The sequence below is a fragment of the Gavialis gangeticus genome, unplaced genomic scaffold (assembly GCF_001723915.1).
Source record: "Gavialis gangeticus isolate Ggan-Ray unplaced genomic scaffold, GavGan_comp1, whole genome shotgun sequence".
Classification (NCBI taxonomy): domain Eukaryota; kingdom Metazoa; phylum Chordata; order Crocodylia; family Gavialidae; genus Gavialis; species Gavialis gangeticus.
Window position 1 is genome coordinate 30479365 of NW_017729030.1, and position 22875 is coordinate 30502239.

Genomic DNA, 22875 nt, shown 5'->3' on the forward strand with positions numbered 1-22875 from the left:
AGGATGTGGAGAAGCTTGAGAGAGTCCAGAAAAGAGCCACGTGCATGATCAGAGGTCAGGAAAACAGACCTTACGACGATGGGGCTCTTTAGCCTGGAAAAGTGCAGGCTCAGGGGTGATCTGATGGCCATCTATAAGTTTATAGGTGACACCAGTATCTGGGGGAACGCTTGTTCACCAGAGTGCCAAGGGATGACAAGGTGAAACGGTCATAAACTACTACAAGACCATTTCAGGCTGGACATAAGGAAGAATTTCTTTACTGTCCGAGCCCCCAAGGTCTAGAACAGCCTGCCATTGGAGGTGGTTCAAGCACCTACATTGAACACCTTCAAAAGCAAATTGGATGCTTATCTTGCTGGGATCCTATGACCCCAGCTGACTTCCTGCCCTTTGGGCAGAGGGCTGGACTCAATCTTCCGAGGTCCCTTCCAGCCCTAATGTCTATGAAATCTATGATTATCTTCCAAATCCATGGAAGAAATCTGCACTTATTAATCTGTGCACACTAAAATGAGAAAATAAATTGACCTTAGTAAACTTTGGCGTGATCATGTATGTAAGCTATTAATATCACCACAGTTATTTTCTTCATAAATATGGTCAATTAAAACCAGCGGAGATGAAAAAGCAGTTACTGAATTGGGATTCACTGTCATATAATCAATGGCCATTTGAACACAAGTCAAAATGTAACATTATGGCTATGTAAGATTTCTACAAGCAAGATTTAACGTTAAGTAAAGGATTAAGATAGAGCCTCACAATCACTCTTTGTTCATCTTAATTCAGTTCCCAAGTTACTTGGCAATGAACATTAATGCTATGCCATCTACTTGTGGCTAGTGCTAATGGCCATCTAGAGTAGTCTCCCTCTCCACATAAAATAACAGGAAGTATTTTTTTTTAAATCTTACTCAAATAGCAGGATCAGAAGGTGTCTAATAAGGGGCACAAGTACTACTATGACTGTCAATATTAGTTTTAGAGGGACACATATATGTGGAAGTGGCAGAAAAGAAAATGGGATTTTTTTGGGTAAGAACTGAAGAGTAAAGAATTGTGAGCAAGCTTGAAAGGAGAGAGACAACATAGAGCAGAGGCTGATGGAGGCCAAAAATATTTTGCAAATACTCAGACCCAGAAAAAAGAAGGGTGATGGAAGGAAATAGTAAAAACCTTGTAAAATGAAGAAAATATTTCAATTCACTGCTCTCTCAGAATTTGAACCTACAGAAGACTTTTTCAATTATTACATTTCAATTTAACTGAGTTTTGGCACTGATTAATAATGTGCTCTGAAGGAGAGAAAAGTGAATCCCATAGAAGATGGAAATTAAATCTAGGTACCTCTCGATCTGATATGGCATCCTTCAAGCTACAGACTCTAACTGAAAACAGAAATAATTTTACTTATTATTAAATTTCGATTTATGATGGTTTTGAATAAATTAGTCTGATATTTTAACTTGTCCATCCCTTCAACTGCTTGTCACCACGGTAAGGAACCTAATTTAAGGAAACATTTTTCAAAGAAGTACTTTCAATACAAAAACAAGACAATAATGATACATTCTTGAAAGGATGCAACAGAGGAACTGGTGAGTAACCTAAATGGCATAGAGTTAATACCTATTGTTTTTAAGCTCTGAATGCTAATAATGTTTTTTAACAAAGTTTTACCTCCACCACCAAGTCTTATGTTGTTAAAGGAAGAGGTGGAAAAAGTAATGGCTGGTCATTACTATGATCCACTATGATTGACAGACATGCTAAGAGCCACTTGACAGGAGATCTCTAAAAAGGTAGCTTTGAGAGGTTCAATTAACATACTGCACAAGCGCTTCTGGAACTAGGCTTCTGCAGCCAACATTTAGAAGCATATTGTGATATTGTCATTCAACTAATGCACAGATCTAAAGCTAGTAGATTATATGAAAGAATAAAAAAAAGAGATAAAGTTACAGTTTAAGAGGCTAGTCTCTACAAGTACCTGATGGGATGGGTGGGGGTTGGGGAGGAAGTAAGGTGTTAGTCTTGCTGTGGGTAGTACTAGATAAAGGAGATGTGGCAATATCTTTCATACCATACAGCTTGGACTCTTTGGAAAGAGTTCTTGGCAAAGAGGATCCTCGAGAGGTATTTGGAGATTCAGTCTTTAAAGTCTTAGAGTTGTAGTGTAACTGAAACCCAAACAAACAAATTCAATTACTTTCACAAAAAGTAGCAGATCCTTTAGTATCTGCAGAGCATTCAGTTGTCTCCAGACATTTTTGCATTTTTTAAATTATAAAATCATTCAAAACGTATAAAACACATTGGAACGAACCAATGAATTTCACTTACAAAGATGTATAACCTTTTACAAGAAAAATAGTGATACTTGACAACACACAAACCAGAACTGAATCCAAGCAAAGGAAGAAATGCTCATTAAGTACATGGCTGCACAGTACACACATTACAGGGTTGCTACTGTCTGGTGATACTTTTAATGACCTGTGTTTCCCTCTATGTGGCTCTAAAGACAATCCACAGCTATATAGACATGCACAAATCACTTACCTCTCCTTTTAAAGAAACTCAAATGGTTCAGTTTAGGCATGAGCACCCTATAGATTTGGGTAAACAGGATTCATCCTTTCCCTGTAGATGGCATTACAATGCAAAGCAAAAACTGCAAATGATACTTGAGCATCCCTACATTTGCTTAAAAGTTACTACAGCGAGCTGTTTCATGAATGGAATAACTAAATATTTCTTGACAACCTTGGTCTAATCAGCACCAGAAGCCTCTCCACATCTTAAAGACTTAGTGGCAGGTCTTTACAAATATAAAATGAATTAAAAACCATTACTTCTTTTATCTATGCCTGATATTTTGGTATTCCTAAGCTGAGCTGCATATGACTTACATGTAACACTGAGGTTTTTTTCTGTTTTTACTGTTGATGTGTTTGCTCATATGTACAGAGAGTTTTGCTGCTCTTTACTGGGCATGCCTCCCAACATGGTCTTCAATACACAACATCAGATACAAAGAGGGATTGTACACATTAGCTCTACTCTGGAAGAGCTGTCATAAAAAAAAAGTGACCTTCACAGCAACATTAAGTACCACATCAAGCCAGGAGGACTGCATTTACCTTGTGGAACACATTTAACCACCCTGTATTCACCGAATGGGAAAAGTGGGAGTTGCACTTCCATACGTAACACATGCAATGGACCGATTTCCCATGATATGCAAGTACATATCATGCACACCATCTCTCAAAGCAGGGAAGCATCCAAACCAAATATCTTATTTTAACCCAAACATTTTCATGGAACTAAATGGCTTCTTTAGTTAGTGTAATCTCAAGAAATAACTAAACAAAAATGAAACATTTTCCCATGTTACACCTACAAATATTTTTAAAGAAAGAGAAGCTGGAGCCTACCAGCTGCCAGCCTCAGGCCAGGGTGGCTTGTACTGTGAGGGCAGGGGCACAAATCGAAGGAGTGCAGGGAAGACCATGGTGGGAGGCCCTGAGGGAGACCATGTGGTGGAAGGGGAGTATGCAGGGGATATTGCACAGTGGGATTGCCAGAGGGAGACTGTGCAGCAGGAAGAGAAGCATGCTCGGCTCAAAGCTTTCACTGCTGCTTCTGCCTACCTGGGCCAGGGCCAGGGCCAGAGCAAGTGCCACTGACTGCTCCAGAGCTACCACAGAAGGTAAGTGGCAGGGAGGGCAGGGTTGAGAAGGCAGTGCAGGAGGGTAAGAGCCACAAGTCTAGCTACATGCCCTTCCATCACTGCTTTCCCTGCCACAGCAGTGGGAGGCACGAATTTAAGACGGCCCCTCAATAATTAGATTATATACAGGGAAAATTATAAGAAATGTTTGATTTTCCATGCTTCAAATCTAATTATTGGGGAGCAGTCTTAAAACTTGACATTGTTTTGGATTTAGGTAAATACAGTACTTTTTAAAATCTATTAAAAACACACCTTATCAGCTACATGCGTTGCTCCCTTTATGCATGAACAATTTGAGCCATAATCAAACTAAAATAATAAAAATATATCATCTAAATTTAGATCTAAAGGAAGTCATGTATTTGCTTATAATAGTTCTTAGTTGAAGAGAAAAAATAGTTTCTAGTCCCACAATACTTTATTTTTACCTTTACATCCACACCAGGAATGTAAAATACTGTAGTTTCCAGATCACTAGACTTTGTCTGTAGAGACGATGGCACCTTTTTTCCAGCAAGTAAGTGAGTAGTAGATGCATAGTTTGTTTGAAACTTCTTCTTTTTTGAAGGAGACTCCTGATCTAAACTTCTGGAACTCCGATCATAGCTCCTACAAACAAACAGCAATTCACAGTATGTCTTTATACAGATCTAATACTGTATTAACAAGTATGCTTTTCACTGTTTAAAAAGGGTGGAATCCTTTATAAAAAAACAACCCAATAATATCAAGTTGCATATTTGATACATTTCTAAACTTTTTATGTATTACTTATCATAGTGTAGTGAGTTTGGGGTTATTGCTTTGCTCAAACAGCCTTTAAACGTCACACAATTCTTTATTTTCTGGGCACACTTGCCTCTCAGGAACACCAGAACATAAATCAGAACTCAGTACTACAAATTTAGCATAGTCCATACAGGGTGTACTCATGGTCCTGATTTATGTCCAGCCCCTGATGATTTGCTTCTGGCTTTCTGGTTCCCCTCTGCACTGCAGTCTTCCTTCTCAGGCTGTCTTTGACTCAGTTCTGCGACATGCTGCTGCTGCTTCTGATCTTGCAGCCCTAGGTCTTCTCCCAGGCCCTGTGCCTCAGATTGACTCCCCTTCTCTGTTTCTCACTCTCTCTGAGTTCTCAGCTTGTAGTTCCCATTCTCTGGCTCCTTTCCCCAGAAGCCTAACTCTCCCTTTGTCCATCTCTCCAGCTGGTCACCCTGGGAGTCTCTCTCCTGGCTCCCTTTCCTGGGAGCTCTTTAGCTTCCTGTGGCCAGTAATTATCTTCTCAGCTGGTCTAGTCCTCCTAGGCAGTCTGTAGGCAGTGCCTACTGCCTGCAGCTGGGCTGTAGCCCTTGCAAGCCTGCAGACTGCTACAGCCGAATGTGGGCAGTCTGCTGCGATCCTCTGTCAACCAGCCTGCTACACACAGACACTGACATCATCTTAAACACAAAAAAATGCTGGAATTCTTGAGTATCTGTATGCAGATTTCCAAGTTATTTTTCAAATAGTACATTTAAATATTTCTTAGGAGAGTAAAAAAGGGAATAAAGGAATCCATGTGCTTTGGAGACTTGCATTTCCATTCATAAAGAACAGGTAAAAAATAAAGCAGTTCCACTCTGGTCTCTTGATATATGGCTAATTAAATTCAACCCCTTTTACAAGCAGGCATTTTTAATGTTCTCTTGAACAAAAATGTAAACTCAATCACAATGGCATTCATTTAAATGCCATGGCAACCTTAAAGTGATGCTATCTGAAACCATAAAGTTAACAATTAACAGTTTCTGTGCTTTTCCAATAAGTCAATGCACAGTAATCAGTAAGCGTTATATGTTGTGGTGCACTAATTCATATGAATGGAATCATTATTCTGATTTATGCTTAAGTTACTGTCAATTACAAAAGTAGCATTACTGTCTCTCAACAGATTTCTTACCTTCTTAAACTAATGTCATCATGTTCTTGCTGAAGTGTTGTTGGGTGCAACACACATTTTCCACAATCAATTTCAACTCTAATATCAAGTTCAAAGTCAATATTTCTTTCTGTTGTTGTGCCAGTCACATTCCTGTTGGCAGGAGCTGTTGGCCAGCGTTCAGTAAACAGCTGATGGACTGCAGCAAACCCTGTTGCTTTCTTACGAGAGGTATTCCTGAACAAACAACAACCGCATATTAAATATTAGCGCTGTAACAACTTCTAACATTACCAAAGAGTGCATTTGCAGACAACTTAGCTACTCCATATGTGGAATACTTTAAGAAGTTTTCTATAAGAGGTACCATTTGGTAAATTTTCAGAGGTGCACAGCAACATAGCAGCTCACCCCCCTTCAAATTATCACTAAATATTTACTGTCTGCTAAATCCGATTGGGCCCCTGTTGTGCTGTCCACTGTATAAGCAAATATAGACGTGGTCCTACAACCTAAAGACAACAAGTAAACCAGAAGTAAGGACAGACTTACATTTGCACCATTTCAGGAAGTGGGGCAACTTGCTTCCTCAGTATCATGTGTCACCTGATTCAGTGTGATTATCTACCCATTCCTGTCACTCAGTAAAGTAAATTAAACAACAATAATTTCCACATATGTACACTATCTGTATTTCAAGTCAGCAGTAAATTATTACATCTGAGCTTCACTTATTTCAGGACAGTAGACATATACAAACAAAATCAGATGCAGTTTTCTAAGTCCCCATGCCCTCCAAAGGGGTGTAACTGTTTTGTTTGTCCATATACAAGAGGTAGGGTAGAAGAATGCATAACAAAACATGTATACTTGCATGCACGTATGTATCAATGCTAAAGATTCAGTGTTTAATATTATGCCAATACAGATATATACCAAAAATGTTCTGCTAAGATAACAGCTGGTAGATCAGTGATTCTCAACAAGGGGGTTGGTATTAGGGATGTGAAAGGTTAAATGGTTAAACTATCATTATATTTATACTGTTAATACATTATAATTAACATTTTAAAATAACAGATTATGTTGTGTGAATTATTAAATGGTTTACTAGTGCTACTTTTCCAGACCACTCTTCCCTGAGGCAGGTCAGCTTGCATTTGCATACCTCCTGCCCCTTCCACCACCACCTGTAGCTGTATAAATTGAAGTGCTGGGCCCGGCATGGGAAGAGGAGGTGGTAAAGCCAAACCAAGCCAGCTGTCTCCCCAGAGAAGGAGAGGAAGGGAAGGGGAGGCAGGGCAGGGTGCGATGGCCAGCAACAGGAGTGCCACTTGCTGCCTGTGTGTCTCACCTTATGGCAAGCAGAACAGGTGTTGGCTATTCCCATAGATGTGTCATCAGTTACATGGTTAACTGATATAACTAGAAAAGTTTAAACAGCTATTATTTTAAATGATATTACAACCCTACTTGGGATGCTGCACCAGCCTTTGAAAGGTGCAATCAGGAGAGGAGATTAGTGCAGGCTCTTCCCTTCCAGCTGCTCCACCTTCCCTCACGCACCGCAGCACAGGCTCTTCCCTGCTGGCTGCTCTTCGTCCCTCCCAACCCACCTTCAAGAAGGTAAGCACTATAATAGCTAAACTAGTTTTCTTGAATGGGATGCTGCTCAATTCACAGAAGTTATGAAGGGGTACCTCAAGTTTAAAAAAGGTTGAAAACCACTGCATTAGATAAACGTCAGATTCACAAAAAATAATTATTCACCTTCGGTTATAAAACATCTCCCAAATACTTGTCATCTTATTTATTTCTTCTTCTAATATTGGAATCGGACAAAAGCTTTCAACAGCTGTCATTAAATAAAAACTCCAAGATCTGCATATGTGGCAGCTCTACCTAGGCCTGTGCCCTTTCAGCCTTTGTAAATACGGTCATTAGTCCATCCATAACGGAAGCACCCCTTGTTTTTTCCACACCTTGCAGTCAGTAACTAGAGATCTAGCTAATAGCTATTAAGAAAATTAAAAGAACCTCTTCCTTTCAACCCAGTAAAACCCCACCTAAAAGTCCAATGATACAATTTAGACAAATTTAGAGAGAGAGGTTGGAAGAAAAGGTCAACGAAGAAGAAAAATCACATTGACATGTTTGGGTACCAAGGAAAAAGGAAATTTTAATATAGACTTATCAAATCCTCAACTATTCCTTACTCTTGATTCTAATTTCAGTGAGAGTTTTAACTCAGTGCCTGGCTCTGTCCTCCTAGGAATTGAAATCTGGATACATGAAACAACCTTAAAATGGGAAAAGGCAGGCAACAAGGATGCCTCAGATCATCAAGGTCCCAAAGTCTCTTTCATGTCTTCAATTGTTGCTACAATTAAAGAAAATAGACAGAAATATTCTACTTCTGAACAGCTTAACAGTGATCAAGAAATAAATCTGTGATTTAAAAAGCAACCTAGAAGCACATGATATTTAATTAAATGCAATATCTGGAAAAATTAATAAAAACATTTTTAAAAGTAGATCTAAAAACCAAAAACTCTGAATAGTGGGAATTTTAATTACAGTTGATGAATTGACAGAGTCAGTCTCTGAATAAAACAAACTTCTTCTATTTTTTTAAATCAAGCATAGCTCTATTAAAACCAGTAACAAGAGATGGAGAGCTCAAAATATTTTACAATTTAACTTTTAAATAATAATAGCATATGATTTAAAGACTAGAATTAGTGGTACCAATACCCATGATAATGGAGATGTAAACAGGGAATTCTTCCAGAATCCCAATGGAATAAGTCATCAGATGAAGGAAGCTGATGCTTCCCAAAATTTATTGCAAAAGCAAAATTTAGAATATTTAACAGATGGACTGAAAAGGATACATCTGAGGATTCACATTCATCATAACTAAGGTCCCATCTACATGCTACCAGTATTGTGCACTTACTTGTTAATTGTGCAATTAACTGAAACCAGCTACACATGCAAAGTACCTATCATGCCATAAAAAGGTCCAACCCAGCTATAAAGTTAGACCTCGAAAATATGAATTAGCTTTATAGCTGGTTGGTGTCCAGCTTTATTAAGCACATATAGCAAGGTCTCCCCACCACAAGGGTGCACTGTGCCCAGCTGGGGTTGGGAGTCTTGCAACTGAGGTTTCATGTACCCCCAAGACTAGGAGACCATGAAAGCTGGGATCTCCCAGCCATGGGGGTTTCCTCAAACCTCCGGGCTTGGGAGATCAAGGCAGCCATGTCTCCCATCCCCAGAGGTGTGTGGGGCATCTCCATGGCTAGGAGCTCCTAGCCTTGGGAGCTTGGCTTCTTGCTGGTGCAGGGGGAGCCCAATTGTGGCAGGCAGAGAAGGCAGGCAGTGCATGCAGAAAGAGCCATGCACATGGCACAGCAGGAGGTGCATTGGTGACCTACACCATGGTTTGCAAGTACTGCTCAAAGGTCGACTCCTTAATAGAAAACTTGGGGAATACAGTCCAAAAATGACTGTACTGGCTTCCAAAAGTTCAGGAAGATTAAAAGAAGAGAAGTAACAGAAAACGAAATGGTATCAAATGAGGGAAGAGCTGATAGCTATAGGGCAAAAAAAAATTAAAATCAGCCAGGGCCCTACCAAATTCATGGCAGACGTGGGCTGCACTGCAACTCCTTTAATCTTGTAGGTTCCCCCACACAGACCCCGAGCGGCGATTAGGGGCGGGGCCCTGCTTGTGGCCCGCTTCTGACAGGTGGGGAGGCAAACAGCAGTTTTAAATATGGTGCTCTTGTTGCCTCCTGCCACTGGTTGGCCAAGGGGCCACAGCAGCCCCTTGCTTGCTGCTGACCATCAGGAAGGCAAAAACGGCGCCATGTTTTCACTTCCCTGCAAATCAGGAGTAAGTTGCAAGTGGGTTCCCTCCACCAGTCAAAACCAGGGCTGTGTAAGTAGTGGCCTGAGATGGGTAAATTATGCAACCCCTGAACTCTCACCCAACTGTTCTCACCCAGGTCCTGTCATTGTTCCAGCTGCTATTAAAGCTGGAGTCTCCAGGCTCCCCTTTCATCCTCCAGCTACTGCTTTCTACCTTTGCCCCAGGAAACTGGGCCATGTACCAATGTAGGGAGCTGCAAGTGAGTTCAGGGCCATGTCTGGATGGAGTGGAGGGATCATATCAGTGTGGGGCGGGCACACATTACAATGAGATGTTGTGCAGTGCAGAGGTGAGGGAGTGCCCCAGTGCATACATGGGCGTGCTGTGCAAGACAGAGTATCCATGTGACTTCTGGACAGTAGCGTCTCAGAAGTTGGACAGCCTAATCCAAAACATGTGCTAATAAAGGAATGGATTCCACTTACCCACCATATTGAATGGTTTTATCCCTGTCTCGCTTTATGCAACTGACACACTATTAATATCAGAATTCCAGAAAGGCATCCAAAGGTGATTAAATACTTTAAAACAGTACTGTCTCTCAAATAGCTTGAAAATCAGTACTGCTAAATTTGAGGCACTGTTATTTTGGGATTGAAAGCTGGAAGTGAGATTTGGGTTTTTTTGTTTGTTTTTTTTAAATACCTTGGAATCTAATTTCAAGCAATTTCTGATCTGGAAAACCACACTGAAAATGTAAGCTTTAAAGCTAAATGGGCCTTAGATGAAGCTTTAGTCTTTTACAATAAGACAGGTAAAATGTGGTATTAGCAGCACTAAGGTAGAGTCCATTTTATTGTATGGAGTAGAACTATGGCGATCCAATGGCTCAATCAAAAATAGAAAAACATTCTAATGAGTTTTTAAGGTGGCTTTTATACTTAATTATATGATGGGGGGCAGGTGGCAGGGCAGGGGAGGAAAGCAGGCACAAGCAGTCTGAAAAGGAGCTGCTTAATGTGAGCACTTAAGCACAATTAAGAATTCAAATTATTGGATTAAAAAAGAAAAAAAAAAGAAAAAAAAAAATCAGATCTTGTACTCCTATCAATTACCCTAAGAAATGCATTATTAGAAGCCTCTCTTTATCTAATTAAACCTTGACATGAATGGTTTAACATATATTCTTGTGCAGACAGCTGGCCTGAGAAACATGCTGTCAGTCACTGACTATTTCCCCTAAAGTTAGATCTTGTTTTAAATAAACAGGCCAACATACAGAAGGATATGTAGGCAGTGAGATTTTATGGACTTTTCTCTCTTTTTGAGATTAATAAAGCACTCCTTTGGTTCAGAAATCTATGTACCTGAAGTACAAAACTACAAACAATGAGAGGTCATTACTAGACTGAGATTCACTAATGAAAATTGGCAATTGTAGGGTACCTGTAGATGTACCCAGAGTCTGCTCCGACGTGCTGTAATTATAGCACATTGAAGCAGACTCGATTAATTGAGTCTGCTGGAGCATGCTAACTAGTGTGCTCCAGTCAGCTTCCTCATCTTGTCTATCAGCATCTCGTCTATCACCATGCTTCAAAATGGTGTCAGGGGAGCTTTAACTAAAGCTCATTTGACAAACTCTCAGAGCCACTGTAATTAAAATGCCCTCCTCCACCCCCAGAGCATGTGTAAAAACTCCTGTTATGGGCAGATGGTGTTAAATCCCCATAAAGAAATATGATATGTTCTTAAATGAGATAAATTACTTAAATCACTATCAAGGGGCTTGTTCTTTTTTTGAAGTGAAAAATAGTAGAAAATTTAAACTACTGAGTTAATGACTAAAGCACAATTTGGCTCCTCTATAACAATTTACAGTCTTTCCTATACTTCCTAAGTATATTTTCATTACTTGTACAAAGATTAAGCACTAAAATCAAATAGAATTTTCCTGTTTTTTTTTTTTAACTCTGCTAATATATATTGCTTAATTTTATCTATGTTTGTATCATCATACACTATGCTTTGATTCTATTGTAGAACTTGTAGAATCTGTATGTTTTTACCAATAACCATAAATGATATTGAATGTATAAGTTACTGTTAATTTTACTCTACTTTTTTTTTTTTTTCTTTTTAAACAAAAGCTGTAAATAAAAGTGCTCATAAAAAAATACCTTCCCCCTTGGGGGCCTAGACTTATATCTACTAGAGGTCTGAACAGGCAAGATTTAGATCCTGGGTCAGTACCAGCTTTTCTAGTTCTAAAAATATCAACTTTTCAATATTTTCCTTTTTATAGACCCTCATGAAGATTGTATTTTATAAACTGCTTACTGTGGTTTCCTATAAAAATAAGGCTTCTCTCTCTCATGGTCATCATCCTTCTCAGAGTCTTCACTGGTTGAAGACAAGCTGTCATCCCGTCGTCCCTCTTCAGGCTGGAAGGGAATGCTTGGTGAGTAGACTACTGGAGTTTTGGGTGAATTGAATACTGAGCATGATCCTTCACTAGGGGATGAGTAATGGGATGGACCATCAATGGTTACTGACAAAAGATCCAGTTCTGTCTCCTCTGGAAACTGATTGTAAAAAGACAAAAAGATATTAAATTTCACAGTTGCCGTGGGATTTTCAGTCATTAAGCAGAAGTTAAAAAACTGAAAAATGAAGAAACCTTTTAAAACGCCTTAAAACTCAGGTTCCTTATACTGAACAGACAGAAGTGTTGGATTTAGGAATGTGTGGAATGAAACACATAAAAGAAAAATGAATAAGATTGGAGAACATTTACCATTGTGTTAGTAATGTGTTGAATTTATTAGCTAGATAATTAAACAGTATTGAGCTCTGATCAAAACTTCCATTGTGACAGTCCAACAGTTTGAATGTAAACATTTCATTGAAGTAAAACAGGTTTTAAAAGCAAAAAATGCACAGAATGCAGAATGCAAAAATCACCATGATCATCTGTAAATTAGAGCAATACATAGAAGTCTGTTAGTGAAAGTACATGCAAAGTGCTAGCACAGAATGTACAGTATTACCGTATCTTGTAGTACTATTCAGTTCTTTTTAAAATGTTGAATAAAACTGACGTGAATGATGGCAATTTCAGGGAAAATTTCTAGATGTGGCCTCCTAGATAAGTTTTAGTGCACTTAGGATGAATAAACACCAACACATACAAGTAGGTGGATGATAAAAGTCTTGTGAGCATTGGTGATATAGAACTGCATAGTGGTGTTTCAACATTCAAGATTAGAGTCTGAATTGAAATTCTTTGATAAATTTCATCCTACCTTCAGTAAGCTATTATCACTCAACTCTTCACCTTTTTATTATCTATCAATTTTTCCTAGCTAAAGAAAAGTGCTTAAAAATTATATAAAATGAATGGAAATGTTCAAATATTCCATATTAAAACATGTAAAAAGAAATCAACCAAACATTCTACCTTTCATTTTTCCCCCCTTTAGAAATGTGGTCATCTTGGCAGTGTTGGTGACCAATTAAACCAGTTCAATGTAAGACCTCTATAAAAAGAAGGGAAAAATTGGAAGGGAAAATGTTAAATGGTTCTCTTTCAAAAAGTGTGGATTTTTTTTCTAAAGGATAGGAGTTTTAGTGTTTTGCTCTCATTTAGTATACCTCAAGCATCCTTTTTAAAAAATAAGAGGGTTTTCATTTATTTTGTTTTATTTTTAAGTAGGCACTGATTTTGACAAATAAGTTACACTGCTCCATTTTCACAGTTCATGTAACCAGACTCTGGAATAAACTCCCAATGGGGGTGGTGCAGGCACCTACCCTGGAGATCTTCAAAAGGAGACTGGATGCACACTTGCTGGGTTTATAAGAAATAAAGAAAAAAAATGATGCTTGTTAGCTTCACACCTTGCAGCTGTTTTGTATCAATGTTAATGCCTGCACTCTTCAGACATGCTGTAAAAAGGATGAAGATGCAATGTAGAGAACTCTGTGGCAACACTTGTCTTGCGAATCTGGATGGTTCAAAGCTTGCCTTGAGGTACTTACGGTCAGGGCTTGGTGAAGGCTTTTGTTCGTAAATATACAAACATAACTTTTAGTAACTTTACTAAAGCTGCAAATTCAAGGAATGAAATCGTGAGCAGACTTGGAGATTCATCAAAAATTATCTGCGTTCATCTACATCTTTTTCAATGTTTAAATTTTCTTTAAATCTTTAAAAAATGGCATACATTCTGCTTTGAAATAGCTGAATTTGAAAGAGACAGGTAACTAAGAAGTAGCTTCCCAGGAGGTTAATTAGTTGTATGGTAAAATATATGCTTCTGCTTACAAGTACCTGAAAATACCCTTCCCTGGGACAGCTGGATTGTTGGGCATTCCCCAAAACTCTTTTATTCAACTTAATTAAAAATAAAAAGAAAAATATGAATTAAAACAACTAATAGAATCTGAACAATGTAAAACCAATATAAAGGTAACATTTAAAGGAAGAAAAAATACTGTAATAGAAGAAAGATCAACATTTTACTAATGCTTGTTAAACAAATGTGTACGTGTCAAGAAAACTCTGAACCATTTTGCTTTTATTTTATTGATATCTATCGCCAAAACTGTGAGCATGGCTAACATATAAAATTACCATGCAACTATTGTAAACTCTGGTAAAAGTAGCAAAAAAAGTTTCCTTTTTTTGCATAATGCCAATTTCTGAATAGCATGAAGGTATACCCTTTTAACAATATAAATCAAATCTCACAAAAAAATAAAATATTTTAATTTTTCAATGTTTCTGTTGATGTATTTTCTCTCTCACAACCCATATTTTTTAATCCAAAACCAGCTGGTGAAAAGTGGGGTTGCATTATATGTGAGAAAAATTATGAAAATTTAGTAGCGGGGGAGTGATGACAGCATTAACTGACACAGTTCTGGGAGCCACTGCAATCAACACTGCCACCGCTCCCCTGCCACCAAATGTCCAGGCCCATGGAGAGCCCCCCTGCATATAGTATAGCCCCGAGGCCACTACAAGACATCAGGCCCAGTACGTAGCTCTAGAGCTGGCATGCTGGGTTTGCACGGCCCCAGACTTGCCACACCAGGTCCAACCAGTATGTGGCCCTGTACCTGGGACACTGAAGTCAGGGCTTCTGTTCAGACTCAGCATGTAGCCACAGATCTGATCCACCAGGTTACATCCACACACCCCATCCAGCACAAAAGGTAGCAACAGACTTGGAAGCGGGTTTGGCTCCCTAGCTGCTGCTACCTCAGTCAGAAAGGATTAATCTTTTCTCTTCTTCAGGTTGCCCTTCCAAAACCAAGTACAGGCTGTATGCAAGGGCATCCTGTATGTGAAAAAAATATGGTAATGTCTACAGAAAATGTTTAGGCAGAGTATTAAGACTGATAAGCAGTTTGATTTTTAAGTCTCTCTCAGGTATGTCTAAGATGTTTATCAGCATGGTTCTAATCATTATAGCAAAGCACACTAATTATTATAGTATATAGGGTATATCTTACAGGGTCCTGTATGTTAAACGTTACTCTGGGTCCAGGAGATGCTGCATCTACACGGATTTCTGGGAGTTCTTCATTGTCTCCTAGTCGAGAGCTAAAAGAAGGACAAAAAAACCCAAACATCTATTGAAGTTTTAAACCTAATGGAATCATGTACTTGCCCACAAACAGAATCATGAAATTGCAAACTCACTGCTAAAAAGGAATAAGGATGTAAGAAATAAGAAACAACTTGTGGTTAACATTTTATAAAACAAATAGGTAGTGGAACAGTAAATAAGTATTTAAGACACAAGGGAAAAAATGATGAAAATGATATGTGGCAAATAGTTTGCTGTTGGCTAATTTATCCTAAAATTTAAATATCTTTCTGGTTTTGTGCAGCAGGGGCTAACAGGTAAAAATAACAGGTAACAGGAAGTTATCAATTTGTGATGAGGATTGCAAATAAAACTGGAAGACTGAGTTATTTTGTGATCGAGTAAAAAGACAAAATATTCTAATCTTTTCTAAAGAGGAAATCTGCTATTCATTTTCATAGATTTCATAGACATTAGTGCTGGAAGGGACCTCAAAAGATCTAGTCCAGCCCCCTGCCCCAGGGGCAGAAAGTAAGCTAGGGTCAAAGGATCCCAGTAAAATAAAGCGTCCAAACGTTTCTTAAGAGAGTCCAGAGTAGGTGCTTGCTCCATCTCTGGAGGGAGTCTATTCCAGGCCTTGGGGACTCAGACAGTAAAGAAGTTTTTCCTTATGTCCAGCCTAAAATGGTTTTGAAGGAATTTGTGACCACTGGACCTTGTCATCCATTGGAGTGCTCTGGTGAACAGGCATTCCCCCAGATCCTGATGCACACCGCTTATATACCTATAGGCTGCCGCAAGGTCACCCCTGAGCCTTTTCAAACCCAATAGAAAAAAATTCACTGGGTTTTGAGAAATCTTAAATATTTGATAGGCCCAACAAAAGAGCACATTACACAACACCATACTTGCTCAGTGATCTTTCCAGTAGAATCCTGAATCTCCTGAAGATGATTTTATTAAAAAGGGAGAGGTAAGATGAGCTGGTGTTCAAATCTACATTGTTTCTGTCTACAGCAATGCTAACTAGATCAGAAGAAACTTTAAACTTGCAAGAAAAGCAGCTGAGGAATTTATTTTGAATTATTTTGTTTAAAACCATTTGCAATTCTGAGATTGAAGAATTTGTTTTTTGCTGTTAGCATTCTTTTAAAGGTTTAATTCACCCAATATTTTGAACCACTTTGTCTTTCCCTAACAGCAGTTATTAACAGCTAGAGAAGATCCTAAGAATTATAAGAAATCCCTCCAGAACACAACTTTGAAATCTGGTTCTAAGAGGTCCTGTGGGGTGAAACTTTTCCTCCTCAACTGATCTGCTCCTTGAGCACATTGAAAATCATATATGCTTATTTTACTATATATCGAGTGTGCTACCTTTTACTCTTTGTAGTTTTGCTAGGCAAGGATAGCTTTCAGAGAATGAAATGGAGTCTGTTCTGCTTGTACATCATCTCAGTATGGTTATCCAGGCTTAAACTGTTGTTAATGATACGTGAACAAGACAGTTCCAGATTATATGGCAGACAAGCTAAAACCCACTTCTTCAGCCTTCTTAATTTCATTGACAATTTCTGGTAAGACGCCATCTGCACACATTTACTTCTGTGCTTTAGATGAGAGCACAGCAGATTTTTCAGCTTTAAATATGGACTAGAAGGCAAACTACAGACCTTAGCAACTCTGTTAGGGAGGTCAGATTTGAACACTAAGAGCCATCCATATTGAGAAACTTGTAAGCAAACCTTTTGAAAAAGGTAAAGACACTCATCATCAGAGAACATATGAATGAATACATATCTATAGTTTCAGGCAAGGTGTTTTGAATGCATGTGATATCTTATATTAGACCAACTGAGTAGCTGGAAAAAAGTTCTTGCAAGCTTTTGGGCGCAGTCACCCTTCTTCAGGCATAGGGTGTCTCTGCTCTTCTGAGACTCCAAGGCCTCAGTTTTAGCTTCTTTCATTCCTTGGAGTCTTGTCTGCCTATGACAACATGGCTACAACCAAAAACCCATGCATCTATAGTTTCACTATAAAGCTATAGTTTCTTTGTAAAACAATTTTAGCTTTTGCCCATCTAAAACATTTTAAAAAGTGAGATTTATAAAAGAACCCCCACTCCATCTTTTCAAAAGATTGTCATGAATATTTTAAAGACACACAGCCACGCACACGCACACCCACCCTTATTACAAATATACCCTATTCTAATTCTGTTCAAAATTTCATCCTCCCAAATGTAGTCACTTGCTAAAACCACTGTACCTTGCTCTGTCCATTCTCTTTAGAGGTGGTCTTCCTGAGGCTGAAATACTCTTAGATCGGTTATAGCTGGGTTTGTAGCCCAGACCCCATTTGTCCTTCAGGGAAGCAGCCTAAACAAAAGCAAAATAAAATGTCAAGGCTAATAAATACTGCAACTTGTACATGTATGTGACAACGTAGAAAATAATTTACAAAAAAAAAAAAAAACATTTTACCCTGACATGCCAGTTTTGGGAGAAAAAAAATTCTTTGATAAATAGGAGCTCAACACATCCCTTTGCAGGCGTTTGCTGTTACTTTCATTTTGACTTGTTGCCAAGGTATATGCCTACCTTTTACATTGCCTTCATACTGCTGTCAGGAAAACAGGATATTTTGAATAGTTCAGGATCCTCTTAGCCAAACAACTTCTCTCCATGTGCTACTGCTGCAGTTGCAATCAGCAACGGAGCATGAGTTGCCACCAGAATATTCCCAAGAAAAGTCCTTGCTTTGGAATGGAGCATAATACTTTTGTCCAGAACAGCCCTTCAGGAACACTGAAAATGTTATTTGTCCAGGTTTCACACCAGGGCTTGGTACAACATTGCAGGTATTAGTCAGTGGTGGCACTGTTTGGTTTTGACATCGTTTCTGCTTTGCTGTTTCCTCTTGCTGTTGTTTTGGGGTTTTGTGGCCATGTCCAAATGAGCGCAGCCATGTGGTATGTGGCGCTGCAGACACATTTGTGGTGCAACATACTGCATGCATGTGCCATTGTTCTCTGTGCTTCATAGGAGAAGCGTGGAGAAAAAAAAAGCGGAGCTGCGCACATGCCAGCAGCATGTGCTGCCCAAAGCCGGAGAGCCTGGCCAGCCGGAGCCACGCTTTGCTGCTGGCCAGGCTCCGTGCAGCAGCTCCTCATTGTTGCAGCCCCAAGAGACCCTCAGAACCCAAGGTAAGGCTGCTGGGACCTACTCCACCTGGGGTAACCTGCAGTGCAGCAGTGTATGCATAGCATGGGTGTTCCCTGGGGGCACCGTCGCTAGTTGTCTCTGGGGAACCAAATGTCCATGCATGTCTGGACCTGGACTATGGGACTGTATCTTTGATTCATGAAAACAGATTATAAATCCTAAAATATGCTATTGTTTTCACCATAAATCTAATAAATTAAACAAGCAAACTTGGATATAACATTAAGAGTTAAAAGATGGCACATCCAAAATTCTGGTTTTCCAGCTCCAATGATGCAGGAAAAAAAAAAAAAAAATTTCTCCCAGAAAGAGAAATGGGACATCGCTTGATATATCTAACCCTCTTTCTATCTTTATTCTTCTGTCTGTCATTTATTCATTTTTATTTAGCAGGTGGTGGAGAAATTTTTAAGTGCAGAAAAATGTTTTACAATTGCTTACCCTCATGCTGGACCTGCGTAGTTTTTTACGAACATCACGGCGGATGTCATTCACAGCTACTGACTCTAATTGCTGATAGCGCTGAATTTCTTGGTTTATGGTTCCTTCACTTGCACCTAGTTTTCTGGAGACAAATGAGGGTAGTAAATTTTCCCAAATGGATAACCAGTGAAGTTTCACAATATTTTCACTGGTTTCTTTATCAACAACACATCTATAGTTTCCAATATGACAGTTCTGAAAGTTGTTCAAACAATTCTTTAATGAGTTAGTGACAGCTAGCTCATGAAAAAAAGTGACACACTTTTCCTATATAGGCTCAGAGGGTCCATTGTCATTTTATTATATAACTGTTTAAGTAGAGTATTTTGTTTATATGGTCATTTTTATAAAAAAAGGTCCCTTCGTGTTTCGTATTTAAGCAAACAGGTTAAGAGTACTGGAGCAAAATACGATGCAACAAGATATCAAACAATGTTATGATGTTCATAGAGATGGAAGAGGATGATCTGATACAGAACAACTACTGGGGCATACAAGCAAAAGGCTCCTAAAAAGAACAAAAAAAATCCTTTTTCTGTACTTAAAAAAAACCCAACCCAGTAGGTGGGGAGACCACTTAAAAAATTGTGACAGGCAGGGGTGGGGGCTTATTCCCAGAAGGAGGTGGCAGAAAGGTCTAAATGATTTTCAACATAATCAGAAAGAAAAATCTCACTCAAGTACAAAAATGGTTTTGTGATGCTACAGTACATGAAGAGGGTATAAAAACCAAATCATCACATTCACATGGGACACAGCACTTAGTGCCACATATCAGCTGTGAACATTTAAAGAGCTTGCGTACAACTGGCTTACAGCTGACTGCTGCCAGCACTCAGGACAAGAGTATAAGCAATAAACAACATCCATTCTCCTTTATTTGTTACCTAACAAGAGAGTCCATATGGTCACAGCTGCTCCCACTTTTAAGAAATACTGCTCTAGACTTAAACATAACTAATGTTTTCACATGAAAGTTATACTTGATTCTTCCCACACTTTCAAATAAATGTTTAAATATTTTTCCTGTTTTATTGAATTATGCTACTGTGTATGAATTGAATTTTATATTATTATCCAATAGCTATAACATAGTTGATTTAGAGAGGTTTGTTCCTCCTGCAATGAACAGTATCTTACTGCAGCTGCAAAGCAGTTTTATTTTAGCAAGTCAAAATCATACAGTTAATAACAGAAGTAATGTAAATAATAGGGCTGTATAAAATTTCAGCAGTCGTTTCATTTCAGAGGTGTTTTGGGCTATTTCGGTGACCGAAACACCAAATCCGAACCAAAACGTAAGGCACAAAAACATCTCTGAAATGAAACAAGGTACCTGAAACGTTTCAGAAATGTTTTGGAAAAATTCAGAGTTTCAGAACCGGGCTTTTAGGGAAACAGCTGTATGCTGCTGCCCTGCTGCATGATTCTGCTCCGCAGGGAGCAAGATCCATGCCAGGTGTCTCCTTGCCGCCACTGCCCACCCCGTGCTGCCCCGGCAACATGGGCAGTGCTGGTCCCTGCTGTGCAACCTGGATCCACAGGGAGCAGAGATCCGGGATTGCATGGGGCAGGCAGCGGTGGCAAGGAGACCAAGGCACAGATCTCTGCTCCCTGCAGAGCCGATCACGTGGCAAGGACCAGCAGACTGCTCGCCACTCTACACTGCTTCCCCTGCCCCATGACTCTGAGTGACAGGGATCACAGATCCGCACGGGGGTCTCCTCGCCTGCATGGAAGGAAAGACGCCCTCCCCCGGACGAGTCACCCACAGCCCAGTCCTGCTCCCACTGGGGCCCTGCAGCCTCCAGCTCCAAGCCCCACCCGACTGGGTAGGGCTGTGCAAAGCTTCCCTTGCAGCCTATTCTAAACAGATTCAGAGGAGATTCGGCGGAAACGAAATAGGACTGTGATCTGAAATACGGAAACGAATCGCTGTCCTCCGAAATGGCCAAATCTGAAAGCGAATTGAAACAGCTGTTTTGCACAACCCTAATAAATAGTGACAAAAATATGGCTTGATGTTAATATGGGAGCTGCTGATACAGTGATGCACAAGTACACAATGGGATTATGGGCTGCTTGAAATTGAGGAAAATATCCGGAGGATTTTTGTGGGCACTTATGCACTTGATCACCAATGCAGAAACATTCCTCCACTGAAACTAAAAACAGAGAAAGGCAAAAACCTAGATTCAGTCTGTTATTCTCAACACATTCAGGCAGGAAATATTTATTGAAAAAAAAAAGTCAAGAGAAGTCCAACTTACTTTAAGTCATCAATTACTTTTGCTTGTTCATTGAGTTCTCTAATATCTACCAAACGTTTTACAAATTTTCTTCCTCGCTGCTCACCACCTTGGCTACTAGATGTTCCCTGTCGGCGATGATCAACGTTTTCCTATTTAAAACAAATGTATTATTGCATTAGATTCCATATCAAACCACACAAACTCTAGTTTTAACTAGAGATGCAATGAATTTTGCACCTTAAAATCAAAGCATGGCATGCAAACAATCAGTTTTTAGTTCAAAAGGCAGCTGATTTGTAGTTTTCCAGTGATCCAAGTCCCATTATTTGCTTAAAGATGTGTTTTAAGAGCTACATACATGTCCCCATGAACAAGACCTGCCCGCTTTCATATGTGAACTGGTTAACTGGGAAGAGTCACACATCACTGACCCCGACAGATATTCTACAGGAACAGAGTAACGATGGTGTTTGGGGCTCAGACCCAGCAGGTGATTTACAATCCGCTGCCCAAATGTGAGCTTGTGTACATCTCCACATAATGAACCTTCATCTGCTTTCTAAATAATAAACATCCATGTTAGCAGTTTAGGGTATTCTCCAGAGCGGGTAACAGGTACTTGCAAAATGGAACTGAACTATTAAAATATTTAATATGAGACTAAAACAGAACTTAACATGAAAAACTGTGTTCTACTAACATAATTTTTTCCTAATTTGCTTGTAATGTTAATCACTTCCCAGCCTGCTAGGAGACAGCAACTAAAGCCAAAATTTTGAAGACTGGGTACCTAAAGTTAAAGACTTAAATCAGTACTTCAGTGTTTAACAGTAAAAGCCTGAAGGATCTGCAAGTGATGAATACCTTGGAAAATTAGGCTCTCAATATAGAATTTTAAGTCTAACCTAAGACATTCACCTTTGATACTGCTGACTCGACTCAATTTACAGTAAGGAATCATTTGCTTTGCTTGTTTTGAATGCATAGGTTCAAGGCAAACTGATCTAGTATTTTCCCCTACCATAAAAATCACCCAACAATAGGATCTCTGTCACATTTACTGGTTTGCCTAATTTTGCTAAATTAATTTAGAACTGTATTTTGATTGATCCACTTACTGCATGTATAGTGGGAGACATGGTATCAACCTCATCCTCATCTGACAGGTCAGCCATGTTTACAGAGTTGAGATCAGCAATGTCATCAACATCTTCTTCTCCCGTCAGTGTTGTAAGGGTGTTGCCCAGAGCATTTAGTCTTTTCCCAATGTTGGGATCCATGTGAACGTCAATACCACACATCTTCCATAACACATTAAGTGTCCAGGTTCCAGCACTACTGCTTTCTATTTCAAAAAAGAAAAATAATACAGCTGATTGACTTCCCTCTTTAGTCATTCTGACACTGGATTTCATATCTGCTTCTGCAGCTTTGAAATATAGTTTGAATATCGTTAACATTTATTAAATGTATATTAAAGTTTCGCTAATTATGTACAAACATTAGAAAAACCTAATAAATTAAACAAAATAAAAGAGTTTTCCCAATGGATGAGAAGAAAATGAGAAACTGAATGGGATCATAGGAAAGCAGAACTGCAAGGGACCTCACAAGGTCATCCAAGTCCAGCCTCCTGCTCAAGGCAAATAATCCATAACAAAACCATCCCAACCACGTGTTTGTCCAACCTGCTCTTGAAAATTTCCAAGAATGGCGATTCCACAGTTTCTCTGGGTATCATGGTCAAGCACTGTTATTCTCCTAATTTCCAACATAAAT

General features: G+C 39.2%; 1 protein-coding gene across 3 annotated transcripts in view; it reads right to left on the reverse strand.

The window, feature by feature from the left end:
- The window catches only part of KIAA1109 (KIAA1109 ortholog), a 299447-nt gene that overhangs the window by 40768 nt on the left and 235804 nt on the right, over nt 1-22875 (reverse strand). For 2 of the 3 annotated variants that reach the window (XM_019522064.1, XM_019522063.1), the window contains 11 exons: nt 22215-22441; nt 21455-21655; nt 21115-21245; nt 18803-18926; nt 17406-17515; nt 15061-15151; nt 13874-13936; nt 11881-12125; nt 5682-5897; nt 4171-4351; nt 1994-2183 (listed from right to left, as the gene is read on the reverse strand). In XM_019522064.1, the coding sequence (XP_019377609.1) occupies nt 1994-2183; nt 4171-4351; nt 5682-5897; nt 11881-12125; nt 13874-13936; nt 15061-15151; nt 17406-17515; nt 18803-18926; nt 21115-21245; nt 21455-21655; nt 22215-22441 (1779 nt within the window). The remainder of the gene's footprint in view (nt 1-1993; nt 2184-4170; nt 4352-5681; nt 5898-11880; nt 12126-13873; nt 13937-15060; nt 15152-17405; nt 17516-18802; nt 18927-21114; nt 21246-21454; nt 21656-22214; nt 22442-22875) is intronic. The other variant, XM_019522065.1, reaches the window with a different exon arrangement.